Source organism: Amblyomma maculatum, chromosome 3 (genome assembly GCF_055883805.1).
Source record: "Amblyomma maculatum isolate TAMU_Amacu chromosome 3, ASM5588380v1, whole genome shotgun sequence".
Classification (NCBI taxonomy): domain Eukaryota; kingdom Metazoa; phylum Arthropoda; class Arachnida; order Ixodida; family Ixodidae; genus Amblyomma; species Amblyomma maculatum.
In genome coordinates, this window is record NC_139346.1 from 210,091,420 (window position 1) to 210,108,155 (window position 16,736).

General features: G+C 44.5%; 1 protein-coding gene across 1 annotated transcript in view; it reads right to left on the reverse strand.

Moving 5' to 3' along the window:
- Nucleotides 1-974: 974 nt before the first annotated feature.
- Nucleotides 975-16,736, reverse strand: part of LOC146197597 (phospholipid-transporting ATPase ABCA3-like) — a 53,493-nt gene continuing 37,731 nt past the window's right edge. The window contains exons 16-23 of the mRNA XM_084597201.1: nucleotides 15,763-16,057; nucleotides 11,165-11,290; nucleotides 10,061-10,303; nucleotides 8,714-9,192; nucleotides 6,526-6,713; nucleotides 5,050-5,223; nucleotides 1,894-2,107; nucleotides 975-1,196 (exon numbers count right to left, since the gene is read on the reverse strand). Of these exons, the coding sequence (XP_084453327.1) occupies nucleotides 975-1,196; nucleotides 1,894-2,107; nucleotides 5,050-5,223; nucleotides 6,526-6,713; nucleotides 8,714-9,192; nucleotides 10,061-10,303; nucleotides 11,165-11,290; nucleotides 15,763-16,057 (1,941 nt within the window). The remainder of the gene's footprint in view (nucleotides 1,197-1,893; nucleotides 2,108-5,049; nucleotides 5,224-6,525; nucleotides 6,714-8,713; nucleotides 9,193-10,060; nucleotides 10,304-11,164; nucleotides 11,291-15,762; nucleotides 16,058-16,736) is intronic.

Below are 16,736 nucleotides of genomic sequence, written 5' to 3' on the forward strand. Positions count from 1 at the left end.
ACCGTGAAGAAGCGAGAAGCTACAGTCCCATCCTTCCTAATTCTCTAATTACCCAAACAGCGGCCGAGAGCAATTCCTTCAATCAAATAAAGGATTCATTCATTCATTCATATATGGACATATTTTTTGTGTTGGCATTTTTGGGGGTCTGGAAAGGTAAAAACGACAGTTCCCTTCACCGGTCGCTATTCCTAGGCTCTGCCGCGCCTTTCAATCCCTGAGCATTATCGCGTAGTGGATATGAACCCTCCATCCTGCGCGTAAAAACGTGTAGCATGGCACGCGACGTATAGTACGTGCTCCCTCTGTTTGTAAAAGTCATTGAATAAAAATATGGCGGGCATTATTCGCACTTCGTTATAATTAATCTAAGGGTATATCTGATAACTTGAGAACTCATTCTATTTGTCTCGAATAACCTTCAACGTGCACTATTTGATTCGTTCGACGAATCGAGTATTATTTACTGAAGATTGGCGCCCCAGGCTTCAGAAGACGAAAAGGAAGAAGCGTGAGAGCGTTGGGTGCGAGGAGCAGTTTGAGCGCCATGTTGGTACCTCAGTAAAGAACGGCTAGCATCGGCTGGTGTGCCTTCTTTCTTCTACAGTATTCGCGCACCCTGTAAGTCATACTGGAAAGCACAGAAATAGTAGAGATTATGAATTTATTTTTTGCAGAGTGCTGTAGTTGGAAAACATACAACTTGAAGATATGATAGATAACATCCTTTTGTGTAAATAATGTACATGACAAGAGTTCTCTATCACGAAGTCATCATAATTATTTCCGACAAACAATATGTTTTTCGCTAAAGAAAACACATGGACGAGGGAATCCGGATGTGTCTACTATAGCTTACATTGTAAAACATTCGCAATCAAGCATAGATTGTCGCAAAGATGAATTAGATTTTGAAGTTGAAGAAAAAATAAATCTTGAATAGTCAACAGGAAAATAGCGCAGCGTGTGCGTCTCTAAGGTTTCCGCATGTTATCATGTGGTTGACGCGTCGTATCGGTTTCCCTGCCGGCATTGGCATGCTCGTGCGCCTTGCGGGCGAACTCGATGAAGATTTGTTCCAAGGTGTTGTCGGACACAAAGACGTGCTCGAATGCGAAGTCTTTTTCCAAAGCTGCCAGCTTCTGGAACAGTTTGCTCCAGGGAATTTTTGTCTCCATCCGAAACTCGACAACTTTCTGCAAAATGCACAAAAATAAAAATGAAATGGAGAGGTTAACAGAACTGCTTCAGCAACGAAGCTACCGCGACCTTGCAGCATGTCCAGAGCATCCGGTAATAATATAGGAAGGTGATTCAGCCTTCTCTGAGGGACCCTCACAAATAACAGTGCGTGCACTTTAAAGCTAATAGCTTCTACTCTAATGACAGATTTCATCGTGGCGTGGTTTTAATTATCCAAAGCCACGTTGAAGCCGACTCAGAAATTTAAACCTAAAAGTTTCTTTCGAATTGTATCAGCAGGTCAAAAGCTTCCTCGTCCCATTGCCTCTAGTATTCAAGTAGCAGTCAACCTAGGCTGCTACAAGCACAGAAATTTCATTTAGTCACGTGTCGGACCCCGTATTCATCGTCGCAGTTACTCGCTATGCGTTGTAATCATCCTTTACCACTTCTAGCAACTAAATCTCCTTGCGCTCACCAGACACCGCTGCATCCGGTTCGTTTTTCGGATCATTCGGGAAGCACAGCTCGAACACGTTCACACCAAGCATGGAGGCATGGATGACAAACGTCGTCGTCATGGTCTTTGACGTCACCGTTTATCATTTCCGTCAACTACTAAAACATCATTAAGATGAACTGAATGTATATTCATGAACCTTGGGGATCAGGGATGTATCAAAGCCCAATCAAGAGAAGTGTACGGCTCACCCGGCGTACGTCGATGACTGTGATTGCTGGCAGAGTGCTGCGGACTGCTCTTGTGAGCTGCTCGACCGCAGTCCTGGTGTCGTCGGTGAGCGTGAACAGCAGTTTGTAGCCTTTGCCGAACTTGTCCTTGAGATGTTGCAACGTTCCCAGGCAGACCAGCTCTCCTTCAACCATTATGCACATCCGGTCGCACGAGAGCTCGCACTCTTCCATGCTGCGCAAAAGTAGCGGAGGGCACTCGTCGGCTGTACACCGATACAGCGTGGGGCTAGCGCATGTGCGCCTCGCGGCATTTTAAACACGTCGTGGGGTGCTTTTTAAACGATCGCTTATACAGCTCGATAGGTCGAAAAGCCGCCAGCAGAGTCGGCACCGCGTGTCGGCAATAATCGTGGTTGCATAAAAAAATCGTATCACGGTAATTTGTGGTAATCACTAGAATATTGATAATTGATTGGTGTTTGGTAGGCGATGACTAGTAAATGAAATAATCGTATATAATTGATTCAATAAATAAATTAGGAAACGAAACCAAATTGAACAAAAGGGATTCAAAGGTGTCAAAATTTCCAGAATGGAAAGCTAATGCACGATGACGCTAATTAAGAAACTTTAGCATGTGTAATTTAGCAATTAATTAATTAAAATAGTTGAAAAAAAAGTAAAAAATGCTGTCAAAGGTGTCAAACTTCTCAGAATGGAAAACCAATGCTTGCTGATCCGAAGTGCATATATTTTAAAATAAAAAGAAACAATAAAAAGCGGAAAAGTGGAAACGTAAAACTAAAATAGTAATATACACAGAAACAGAAAAAATTTCAGGGGACACTTTGGCTCAGTAAAGTGCTTCAAGGCGGATGCCTTCCCCGCCGCGCGCTTAGGTATTGACTGCGAGACCGTTTGTGGTTGACTAGAATTGTGACAGATTCTGCGCCTTTTCTTTGCTGTCAAAAAATTTTAAGCGCCGCTGATGCCCGCGGTACGGCATCTAACGGCGTCTATTTCTATATGCTTTTTGGTGCGGCGTTCGAGGAAGCGGCAAATGAAAGGCGCCGTACGGACGCCTGGATCGAACGCCCGGCGGGGTCAGCTTCGTATATGCATAAATCTCCTGGTGACGTAAACACAAATCATGACGTCATGACCAGATGTGACGTCATTACCACTTACGGTTATTAGACATGACCGGATGTGACGTCGTGATGACGTCACATCCGTTCATGACGTTGTGACGGCTATGGACGTCTCGAAACGTCTAACCACTACTATAGTTACTGATAGTTAAACATGGCTCGTCCTTTCTGAGTACTAGTTAATCTGATTAGTGTTCAACACCCCTTAGCTAGTAAGTGACGGTTAGTGATAGTTACGATGGCCTCCAAATGCGTGGGTTCCGATGGGCATCTACTTAACTATTTTATTATTAGTCGTGAATTATAATGAAATTATCTTGAAAATTCCTTCAATCATGTTCCGATATCATCCGATTGCTATTGATTAAGTATCGATCCAATGTTGATTGGAATATGCCCATATAAGGCATGCACCAGAAACGCGGACACATTTGCTAACGACAGTATCAGGCATTAAAGGCTTTCGCCGTAATAGTGAAAAGAAACATCGTCCGTATGTCTGGAATGCTATAGCGTCATACCTTTGACAGCGGAGTAAGTCTCCTCCACTCAGGTATCATGTCAAAAAGATTTCGGCTGAGGTGTAGCGCTTCTGATTTCTACCTCAAGAATTACGTGAAGAGAGGAGAAATGGGGCTGAATGGCTTTATGTAGGACCGTTTTTTAAGTGGTACTTGCATTGAATGGATTAAAAAAAAAAAAAAAGCCTGATGCAGGTAGAATAAACGTCGCTAATTTCCAGGCATGGAGCATACATTGAGCTTGCAAAATCAACGTAATGCACAGCCGTTGTTTCCCACCGCTGGTGAAGTTTATTTTGATCTTGTAAACTTTTGTCACATAGAAAACCGCGTCCTTGCGTAATGCAGCGTACAGTTACCTCTGATGTAGGCATCCAGCAGCCAATGTGGAAAAGACATGATAGAATGGCAGCGGAAAAAAAAAAGGGGGGGGGGGGGGGAGGGGTGTGTGTCTTGAGGCAACAGTGACCGAACTAATATAGAGCTTTTTGGTGAACATTCAGGGAGCGATGCATCCTTCCGTGCGCTACTAGAGGTCAGTGAAGTGAGGGGGAGGGGAGTGTCAGGTACATTGACTTCAACTGTTGTGCCTCGTCAAGTGATTTTTGTTGATATATGCATCACCGATTCCCAAACTTTCATAAGGAAAGCCGTTTCATGGTCTATAGTGCAGGGCTGATAGATCTTGTACTGCATCCATATCTGCTCGTTTCATTCGTTGTTTCTTTTTACACAAAATGCCACCTTTAATGCCGTATTTGCTCTTTTCCATTGTGCTCTAAAGCAGATTTAAGTGTCAACGCTCCTATAATAGCTGACTATGCAAGAGTAAAAGAGAAGTTCGAAGAAAAATGATACTGGGCACGTCAGCTTTTACCCTATCAGAATCCCCTGTCAGTATCATAATCGAACCTCTAGGTCTGTTTCTATGGCCACCGAAGATGTTCGATCAAGCACAGGGGCTATCAGATGTGATGGGAGTGTTTATGCAGGAACTGTAGAATGCTTACATTGTCACAAGCATGAGAAAATACAAGGGCAAAATGAAATAAGTAATGAAAGGCTGCTGATCGTGTTAGCTTATTTTGAACTCGCATTAAGGGAACGCAAAAAAGCACGCCCAAACGAAATCAGGCCTGCAAACGGGAGGCACAGGCTTGGATAATCTTCACTGTATAACAACAGAAAGCTGTCAGCGACTACAGGTTTTTCTTTTTTTTTTTTCGTCTCATTATTTGCACTCCATTCATGTCAGAAGAAAGGAGAAAGGAAAAGAGAAAGCGAAAGAACATAAAAATGCAAACAGAGAAAGAAAGACGAGAAATACACTGGCTTCAAGTAAACTGTGCACTCTGGCCGCTGTTTTATGAACTTACGTGAAAGTATTTTCGATTCCTTTGCGCGCCTTTCTCTTCGCACAAGGTTCGAAAACAAGAGCTTTTTTTTTTTTTTTTTTTTTTTTTCGAAAAAAGCTTGCGCCTAGCTGCGAAAGAAATCAGTACCTGTGCGAGGTGAGTACTATGGTGCAGTCAGTGCCGGCCTTAAGCGACGCGAGTCCGTCGTGAATTCGCGCCCGAGCCAGCACATCCACCCCAGCGTAAGGCTCGTCCAGGAAAACCACCGCAGGGGAGCCGATCAGGGCCACCGCCATGGACAGCTTGCGTTTAGTCCCAACGCTGAAACATATTCATGCGGCAAAAAAAAAAAGGAAATAAGAAATTGCTGAGGTTTATCACGATTAAACAGCTGGTCCAAGTGTAAGCTCTATTAAAAGCCAGTCCTGGCGGTTTTCCAACGCTTCGAGTTGATATTGAATTAGAATTCCTTTATGACAGTTTTTCAAAATATCGACTGAAGTGTTTTAAGAAAGCAAAAGCTAGGAAATCAAAACCAAAACTTGGTTCTGAACAAAAGATGACATCAGAACCGACCATCCAATTACGTAAAAGATACTGCCCGGAGACGTGTATAGTGTGCGCGCTGTTGGGCTAAAACCGGCGACCGACTGTTAGCAACAGATTGAGCCATTACTTGGCGTAAAGGACCAAAAGCAAGCTCTAAATGTTGTCCTGCAGCAAAAGCAGATTGAATAACTGCGGCCGTGCAGCCAATGATTTCACATATACAAGGTTGTCCGTAGAAATCTCTCCGGCTGAGGCCACAGATTTGTAAAATTTTACATTTTATGGAACGAAACGGTGCTCCATAGCGAGATTTGGCGCAGGGGACCAGAAAAGAGCGCGGAACTTACTTTAAAATTATTTGCGGAGCTAGAAAGAAAGGAGTTGACATTTGTCAAGCATGGCTACACATAGCCTGACGCCTGCGTCGAAGAGTTGACGCACTCGAACCGGCGGCACGCACATAATTCATGGCGAGACTGAACAATCAAATGCTCGTAAAGCAGTTTTTAAACCTCTGCCTACTCACGCAGTCAGAGCAAGTTAAAGTACCCCAGGTAGTCGCGATTTCCGGAGCCCTAGTTTCTCGGTATAAGTTCGAAAGCGCTACTGAATGCACCCGTGGAATGACTTCGCAGTTGCAGTGCGAAAAGCTCAGTAATTCCGGAGCCCTCCATTACGGCGTCTCTCGGTTCAAGGTCAAATTTACGGCATGACATGACCTTGGGCGCTTCACCGCCAAGTGTACAGCTCACAGGCCGCCAAGGTCTACTGCACGACTTATTCAGAGTGCTTCGAAACTATACAATTCTATGAGAATAGTTTAATGCGACTTCACGAGCTGTAGTACATACTCTTGGAGTTGCGTCTCCTGGCTACCTATGGACATGTTAAATCGCAACGACTATGCGGCCTCCAAGTGTTTACTTGCCTTTTTTAAATGGTTCCATATAACGATGCTATATCAATGTGTCACTGCCGTGGCCAAGCTCAGCTGTGATGTTTGACAGTGCGAAGCGCTTACATTACGTGAATAGCAATAGCACATAATGAAATAGAGAGAACTGTTCGCAGAACCTGTAGACTTGACACCTCTTAGCGGCATGCTTGCGGAGGTCTGTGGCGCCAATAATGCGGTCGACTGCAGCGCCCAGGTCCTCTTCGGGGACCCCTCGGAGGCGGCCGAACAGGTACAGCATCTCGTAGGCACTCAGTTTCTCTAAGAGCGCGCCGTCCTGAGGGCAGTAGCCGATTTTCGATTGCCACTGTACGACGCGCAACAGAATAACAGCTCATTTAGAACTGATCTTATTTTTTTACAGTTTTTCTTATGAAATGCGCTGAAGACCCTTATTTCCCAGCGTTGTTAATAGCGGACTTTTAAAAAAACAAACAACTTCATTGAGGTCATCCTGCGTGTTTTCTGCGAACAAGCAGCCGCGCGATCTTAAAGCTTGTTAAAGCGGACGTAAAACTCATGCATCTGATACGTTTCGATTTACCAATGTTATTAATTATGGGTTTAATTTTGAGTAAGGACTTCAGTAGTGCGCACAGTAAAATACTGTGAATCACTCGGGGATCAATTACAGTAAAGCTGTACTTGAAATAAGAGGTTATTTTCAACTGTAATTATATTGCTCGCGGGGCGCCAGCCTCCAGGTTGCTGCAGCTATATTTCGATACGGGCGAAACGAATGGTGCCAGTGTACTGTGCGATGTCAGTGTACGTTAAAAAACACAAGAAAGTCGCAATTATCCGCAGCATCCCACTGTGACGTTCCTCATAGCCTGAGTCGTGTAAGGTGTTAAACCTGATAAAACCAAAACTAAAATTAAAGGCCTTCCTCGATGAAGCATCTTCCACGCGCAGATCTTGAGACACATCAGAGTAAGGCTAATGACTTCTTCCATCTTTAGTTGTCGTCTGCTGCCGCTGTCATACATAATCTGTGCTTGTACTCCGAAATGCACGAAATAATAGTGCAGGGGTTGAAAGCCTACTCCCGAGCCAGTAAACAATATTTATTTAAAATTTAGTTTGAGTTGTCGGCAAAGTACTTCGCTCGCAGATTTATAAAAATGCTAAATGGGCGCAGAACTGGTTATATCAGCTAATATGAACCAAGCTTTGAAAAACTACAAGCCCCACGAAGATTCGATCAGTGCAGAGTGGTAGGCAGTCATATTGGCTGGATCACAGTATATTCAGGTGCATATTATTTGCAAATAAAAAACGACAAATGCCTATGAGTTAACTTTTTATCTACAATTTAAGCACTACGTTTTAGATATCAATTTTAGAGCATGTTGAAATTGCTCCTATTTACTTTCCTTGGCGTGACTCCCAGCTTGCTTTGTATTTTGAGCTAGAAGAAAGGGTCGCGAGATTTTATTATTGTTCAGCGACAATGCGCTGCCGCGTCGTCTGTTAGCACCCTCAAACGCTCCCAGACGGAAAACAATTGAGCTGCGCGAAAACGGTGTAATTAAATACTTATGTTATAGGTAACAGCGGCGAATCTGCGATGAGCGCGAGCACTTAGTAATAAAATTGAGGCGGACACTTAAGCTCCATCTCGAAGGATATGACGAGGTAGCGTAGGCTACCAGTCCACATGTAGAGCACAGCCTTAGCCAAGCCACATGAACATACCTGCACAGCCTAAAAGTAGCCTGCCAGACTCCGCATCCAAAAGCACTGGAAGTTTGATTATTATTCCACCTTCTCACTTTAAAATGAGCAACCAGTGTTGGCAGCTCCTTCCGACTTTCTGATATCATGTGATCTCGCTAAGGCCACACAACGGATGTTTCGCCGTCAGCTGCCAGCCGCGAGATTCTGCCATGCCGTGATCGTGATTCTTCCCTAACAACGCCGACGCCGACAACGCCAACGCCGACTTTTTTTTTTTTTTGTAATATGAAGCCTTTAACGCTATCGCATTAGTAATTATGATGCTGCACAAGAAGCGTGGTCATACTTTCGCCACTTTATGGAAACCTTTAAATATTATCTTGCTGTGCAATACGATCGCACTTATTGGGGAGGAAGCCTTATTTGATGGCATGACGGGCTACTCTAAATCAGGATGCTCACTCAGGCGTATACGCTTAGCACACGAGAGTGTTCATCGGCTGGCCCTATGTCTGTAAAGGGCCTTAGTAAGACGCAGGCGTTGAACTAACATTTGAGAACGCTTCGCCAGGGGGAGCCAAGATTGAGCGCTATACACGAGACAAGGGGCTCGCGCATGGACCTCACCCAGCGAGGCTCCTCGGACAGAACTGCGTCCCTCATGTACGCGTCGCCGTACGTGGGTCGAGTGAGCGCAGCCAGCATTCGGAACGTGGTCGTTTTGCCGGCGCCGTTCACGCCTAGCAGGCCGAAGCACTCAGCTCGACGCACGGTGAATGACAGGCCCCGCACAGCGTGCACCTGACGAAACACCTTGTGCAGGTTCCGCGCCACCATCGTGTGCTGGCCGAAGCGTTTCTGCTTGCAGATCAGCTCAACCACGGCTCTTTCGACCGCCACGTCCGCGTCTTGCTTGTTCGAGGGCCTCTGCGGCGGACATGTTCTCGGGCTCCGGAATAAAGGTAGGCCGGATACGCGGTGCGCTAGGTAGGCGAACAGAAATACGCCCAGGGCAAGCATGATAAGGATGTCCGGGACGATGCCGTGGGAAGAAACAGAGACGGCCCTGATTTCGCTCCAGGACTTCCGAGTGCCATTTGTCAAAACTGAAAATAAAAAAGCAACAGATAACTTCTTGCAGATGCGGGACGCGGCTTCACTGAATTCAAAGACCTCATCGTATATCTAGGGAAAGATACAGGCCACAGTCGGCGTAATGAGGGAAGATCACTGCCCGCGGAAGAAAGGGTAGAGGTTGCATCAAAAAAAGATTGTAGGCATGTGGAATAATTGGTAGAGCAATATTATTCAAGCTCAGAGATAATCGCATGCCCCAGTGAAATCGGAAGTAAAGAATAAGAACTGCGAGAGGCCATCGGAAAGTGATGGCTATTTAGGCTGGTTGAAACGTTTGCACGTTCGAAAATTGTGGCATAAAAGTCCGAACGTCAGCTGAAAAGTACCAGCGCTACACTGAGACGAAGTTGCCGAGAAAAATAAAAAAAAAAAGATGGGAATGTAACATATATGAATTTACACTTGGTTTCACTGTAGTCGGTTTCGATCTCAAACGTGCCAAAATCAACAAGGCCGGCAAGCAAAATGAATAATCACAGCCACGACCGGTCAGGTCGTAGTGATCGTCCCTACATTCAAACCGGCAGAGTCACAAAGATCACGATCCCTCCAACGTACAGTTTCTTTTCTGGTGGCTAGGGTTAGCGCCGATAAATCTCCCTTGCGCTCGTGTCGGATATGCGTCGAGCTCACCACGCTGTTTTTTCATAGTTGGAATGTCCCCGCAACCACCAGCGTGACATTTACCGCCATGGACTATGTCGTCACGAGCAAACGAAAATAAATCTTGACTGATACGGCTCCTACTTGAGAGCAGCAAAGGCACCCGGTATGAAGAAAATTTGAGCGCTTTCAGCTGCGTCGAGATGCATGAAGCAGATGCGTTTCCATACTCACTGTCGCAGCAATCATTTATCGTCGAGCCGTACATTTTCACCGAGTTGCAGAAATCGACGTGCTTCTTTCTCAGAAACGTCTTGCTCCGCAGGTACTCGCAGATCGCCACCTCGTACTCGAGGTTGATGGCACGCACTGTGGTCGCAGGAAGTGCGAAAGGCGGGAAGAACATCAGAGCAGTCCGGAGTTTCTGCCCGGGAAAAGTATCGGCCGCTATCAAGAACCCGATGATACTGCCGGGGCCTGGAATGATGGGAAAATGCAGCACTTAAAGGCGGGACAATGTTTCGCAGGATTGAGGCGCTCTTCTATGCGCGCATTCGTTCTCAATCGGCGATGCGAGAATATCGGACATATATTATGCACGACTGCGTGCATTGCCATTCGCATACGTGACATATCGTTGAATAAGTATTCACGGTGCGTATTCGAGCGTGATATGGATACCATAGCCCACATTTTCATTACTTTTTGCGGGAGCTAATATCACTGAGCAATAGAAAGGCTGACGAATCAAAACCAAGAAATAAACTTTGGGGAACGTTAGATGTAACCGTTCGATCAGCCATTGCTTCAAATCTCACGTCGTGTCGTATGTTGCTGAATCATTGCGAGACGGCGTGTCGAAGTACAACAATGATAAACTAAGTTGTTGCTTCAGATCTCCCGCGATTTAGTGATTATGCATGGTTGCGAAATAAAACTTCATCCCTTCGTTATTCTCTCTCAATCTCAGACTCTCGTATCCAAACCCTAACCAAAGAGCTTGCCCGCGTTGTCTAAGGGTAGCGCTTCTGACCTTAAATTCAAGGGTCCTGGGTTTGATTCTCTTCTCACCCTCCGTCAATTTCCTTCTCAGCTAAGTTCATTCACTTTTAATTCTGACGCTCCAAGTGAGACTCACCAGGTCATTATTTTCTCATCTCATGCAACGCCAGCTTCGCTGGAATCTCACTGAGTGGGAGCCTTAACATGTCTGTCGCATTAAAGAAATTAAAAATACTGAATAACAATAATCTGGGCTCTATAGCTGGAATGTACCAGCAGTGTAGCAGTTGGCGAACGCATTTTTCTTTTCTTTATAAGGTGTTTGGCTCAACTTGCCTGCAATGGCAAAAAGTCCGAGGATGACCGCGTACGCTGTGCTTCCATCCGTAGTGTGTTCCGAGATGAAATACGGGAGAAATATTCCCACGGGTGCGAACGCCAGCACGATTAGTATCAGCGACTCTGCAAAACAAGCAGAACAGATTAAAGCAGATGGTAATGCGCACTTCATAACGTATACTGCCGGGCCAATTGGTTCTGCATATTAGCATACAGGAACGTGGTGAGGATATTGGCACACGCATCGTCGTCCTCTTTCTTCCCCTCTGTGTGTTGTGTGTGTGTGTGTGTGTGTGTGTGTGTGTTGTGTTGTGTGTGCGTGTGCGTGTGTGTGTATGTATGTGTGAGAGAGAGAGAGAGAGATCAGAAGGAACACACAAATATTTCTGGAAGAACGTAGACAATTTAGTGGAAGCAAAATAAAAACGAGTGATCCACATCCGTGAAACACTAGGTGCCACGGCAGCAAAAAATCATGCCTATCGATGGTGCTTGCGAGGAGGGGGAGGAGAAAAAAGTTTTATTGCCCAACAAAAGTAGGTTCTTCCCCCCTCATTTCCTCTCCCTCGGCATTAGGCAGGTCGGGGAGGCAGGGGCACCTTAGATGCTCGCCGGGAGATCTTGTGTCCCGGCGTCCTCTTCAGTCAGTCGGACGAGGCGGAGCTGGAACTCATGGTCAGAAATGCGCAGCAGGGTCTCCCAGGGTAATCGGTATTTAGTGCCTTCCCAGAAGAATTTAGGTATTACCAGATTATATGGTACACGCTGCGGGTTTAGAGGGTCCCTTGATCATATAACCTAGCGCTTGCGAGTGCAGATTATCGCTTCTTTCGGAGCTATTATTATTACCTCCAGCCTCGTAACTACTTCTTCAACCTTACCTGAATAAGGCTGATTGGATCGGCTTCCACACAACATTTAAACACTGAAATGAACCCACTGAAACTTTTCAGCTCATTGAAGCTTGTACGGCGCGGAAAAACTAGGATGACAGAACAGAAGATAGCAGAGGCGCTAACTGTCAACTGGTTGATTACTAAACAAAATATTGTATGTATATATATATATATATATATATATATATATATATATATATATATATATATATATATATATATATATATATATATATATATATATATATATATATATATATATATATATATGAAGGAAAGAAGCCAAAAGTCGACGAGGCCAAGGAAAGCATTTGGGATTGTAGTTTGTCTTTTTTTTTTTTTTAATTTTCACTTCGATAATCACATAAATTAGTAATGTAACCTGTTGAGGGGAAAGATAATTAAACACAAAATAGAAGGAAAAGCAACGTGTCGATGGTGGGAACCGAACCCACGACCTCCGAATATATATATATATATATATATATATATATATATATATATATATATATATATATATATATATATATATATTTTTTTTTTTTCGCTCTCCCTATCTGCACTTTCTTTCACTCCCCGCCTGCACCTGCTTTTTACCCCACCCATCACTACAATGCCATTGTACTCCTCTGCGCACCTGTCTCTTTTTCCACTCTTTGTATATAGAACCTACCCCCATCGCTTGCATTCGCACTCCTGATGAAGGCCAGCTTCTGGTCGAAACGTCGAGTCCAATAATATGTTTCTTTAAATGAAGCGTACCCTTCGCTTTATAACATATATATATATATATATATATATATATATATATATATATATATATATATATATATATTCGTATATATAAGCGTTTTAGTATTACGTGCGGATATGCTCACATAAACGATCTCCAATAAAATACCGCAATTAATTCCTCCCTCCTGTAGAGAGGGGAGGTTTGCGAACGCACGCGGTGCCAGCCTCACGAAAGTTAGTGGCTTCAGCTCTCTCCATAACGGTTTGTTTACTGAGTCTAAAGGTTGCCTTGTTATCTAATATATACTTACATCATTGTACGTTGCTATGTGGGCTAAAATTAGTCGACGTCGATGCTTTAAATATATATTATGCTCAATGAGGCGGTCGTGCCCTGACTGCCCGCTCCAGTAACCAAACTATTAGGAGATAGGTGAAGGTCTTCCCGTTCATAAGGGTGGCATCACATGCGTTAGCAAACCTATCGCATTTACAGGGGCATAAGATTCGGCTTGTGGAGAACATTTTGATGGTATTATGGCCTCCTAGATGGTCGGATGGCCTCCCAGACCTCTCCCCGGGAGATTGAGCGGCCGCTGGAGATGCAGAGTCTGTGACTACGCTATCGCCGTAGCCGATCAAGTTTAGTTCAAAACTGCAACACACTCTCGCGCTGTGCAGCAAACATCGTTGTCGTCATGAAGTTTTATTTGAGCCACTCCTTCATTTATCAAGGTGTTTACTAATGTAATCGCTAATAGAATCAGAATAACTTTAGGCTACTTCAATCAACCAAAGGATCAAACATGTTTTTGGAAAGGGTACTCTACTGTCGATCATATCCATATACTATCAACTAAGTGACTGAAAAATGCTCGGAATATAACCAGTCCTTATACATACCAATCAATGATCACGAAAAACATTTGACCCAGTCGAAACCTTGACATTCATGCAGGAATCGCGAAGTCAGCGTGTAGACAAGCCGTATATGAAAGTACTGATAAATATCTATAGTGGCTGCACGGCAGCCATAGTTCTGTATAAAGCGAGTAATAAAATTTCTGCAAAAAAGGCGTTAGGCAAGAAGACACGATCTCACCAGAACTACTTACAGCTTTCTTAGAGGAAGTATTCATAAAATGGAAGGAGTTAGGAATAAGGGTTAATAGAGAATCCGCAGTAATCTGCGATTCGCAGATGACATTTCCTTGCTAAGTAACTCAGGAGATGAACTGCAAAGAATGATTGACGACCTGAACAGGGAAAGCAGAAAGGTAGGCCTAAAAATCAATATGCAGAAGAGTAAGGTAATCTTCAATCGCCTCAGGAAGGAACAGTTGTCTACAGTAGGTAGCAAAGCACTGAAAGTGGTCGGCGAATATATACTTAGGACAGGTAGTAAACGTAGATCCGCACAAGGAAAGAAAAATTACTACGAAAATAAGATTGGGATGGAGCAGACTTGACAAGCTCTCGTAGATTATGACTAGCAGTTTACCGGTGTCGCTCAAGAGGGAACGCATATGACAGTTGCATCTTTTCTGTACTCACCTATTGGGCTTAAACGTGAACGCTACCGAAAAGGGTTCTACTTAAGTTGAGGACAACGCAAAGAGCTATGGAACAGGAAATGGTAGGTGTAACGTTAAGAGATATAGCGTACAAAGTGGATCAGGGAATTTTCATTTTTCATTTTCTTTCGTCAGAGAATTTTCATTTTTCATTTTCAGACGTGAATTTCTTTTATAAAATTCTGGTAGAAATCAAGAAGTCTAGGGCATGAGCAGGACGTGTAGTGCTAAGAGAGGATAACCGATGGTCGCTAAGGGTAACAAACTAGATACCAAGGGAAGGAAAGCCTAGCCCTCAGTTGATATAGTCCATCTGATGATGATGATGATGATGAGTACGCAATACACATACGCCATCTGGCCGAGAGCGGCCGAGGGTCACTGAAGCAAACTGAGGCTTGACACCAAACCACTAGCGTCCATGTATGCACTACGTACGCTCCACGTGACTATGCATAAAATCTGTGGTCATGAGTAAACGAGCGCTCTTTGCGGTTCTCCAGGTGAGCCATGTGCTGGATTTTTATCTAGGTGAAATCTGCAGCACGGATACAAATGCGCGGCTGCAGAATCCTATCGTGAAACAGCGCAATGTGTCTTAGTATTAAAGGAAAACAGTACTGCATGATTGCAAGCAGCGATCTTTTGGAAAGTTTTGCTGAGACGCAAAAACACATCCCGATGTTCAAGCTCAGGACAGATCAAAGAATAACTGACTGTAAAGCGCCTGCATTTTCCCACCAGCTGCTTTATTTGACAGGTTAACGAAAAGACGAGAACTTGTTAAAACAAAAAAATTGTTTATATCTACGTTCGCCGTTCCTGTCTGAAATGTAAAGCAATATCTCATCATCGTCGTAAATTCTCTTTACTTTTCAAATACCGCGAATGAGTAGAACCGCTAGCCCGCCTGCACCGTAAACGTCGCTTACTGTTGTCTTCAAGACCACCAACTAAGGTATTAAGCCAAAAGTGATTGTTGATCGCTCTACATATATGAATTTTTTTTTTTCAACTATTTCTCTACCAAGTCTATTCTATAACAATTTCTGATATAAAAAGTATCCAAGTAAAATATAAATCTTGCGTGAACCTAATGTCGCGAGGACGTAATTTTTGGTATCATATCGTTTTATGTCCTCCTAACCCTGCGGTACTTCTCGGCTGCCACATTTCGGGACAAGATACACTACCAATAAAATAAACGGTCGGTTGTCAATCCATTTATGTCAATACCATGACTGTATGCCTCGCTAGAAATAAACGATCATTCGTTAAAGTTTTTAAGTGAGACCTGTGAATCTGTGCCGTATATATTGTATATTGTGCCGCATATATAAGAACCACAAAAAGGCAAAACAAATTAAAAACAACAAATCACACGCCTCACCCAGCGCGTCGCTGGGCACCTCGAAGATGGCTGCGAAGCCTCCGTAGATGATCGCCATTGGCACCAAATAGAAGATCAGATCGAAGAGGAAGTGTGCGCCCAGGTAGAGGAAGCCCGAGATGCCCGTCATGAGTTGCAGATCCCTGGCCTCGCTGCACACTTCGAGCGACGGCAGCACCACAAACGATGACATGATCAGGCCAAAGCTCACCGATGCCATGGCGCCCCAGTAGGCCCACGTGTGCGCCAGCAGAGATCTCAGGCCGCTCAGGGGGTCACGCTGCCTCACGTCGGCCTGCGTGCGGTATTCAGAGGATGGAACACGGCAGGGTGGCGCATCGAGATCTGGAGCGAAATTTTCGGTGAGGTTCGAGCGCATGGGCAGGATGCGCACCATTAGCGTCCGTCTCGTGCACTGCTGGCTTAAGTCACTGTTCTCTCGCATTGATGCCAAATGTGGAAATGCTCCCACGATCCTAGATCAAACTTTTCATACTGTCAATGAACCTTATAAAAAATTGCGCGGTGGCGCTCTTCCACATATCGCTAATCTACCCAAGGTGAAGGAGCATTGTGTACAGAAAGATGAGGGCCATAAAATGAATGCCAATGTGCGGGTAAAAAACATGAAGGATATCTTGAAAGGATTTAAGAGCAAACATAGGTTTATGCGTTAGGATTGTTCTATCGACCATCTTGTGGGGATGATTTCAGATATTTGGCAAAGCTTTCTTGCATCGCCCGTCGAGGCGCTCGACTGCTGAGCCCAAGGATGCGGGATCGAATCCCGGCCGTGGCGGCTGCTTTTCGATAGAGATGAATAGCAAGGCGCCCATGTGCTGTACGATGTCTGTGCACGTTAAAGAACCCCAGGTGGTAGAAATTCCGGAATCCTCCACTACGGCGTCTCCCATAGCCTGAGTCGGTTTGGGATGTTAAAGGTCTCAAACCAAATCCAACTTTCTTGCATCACC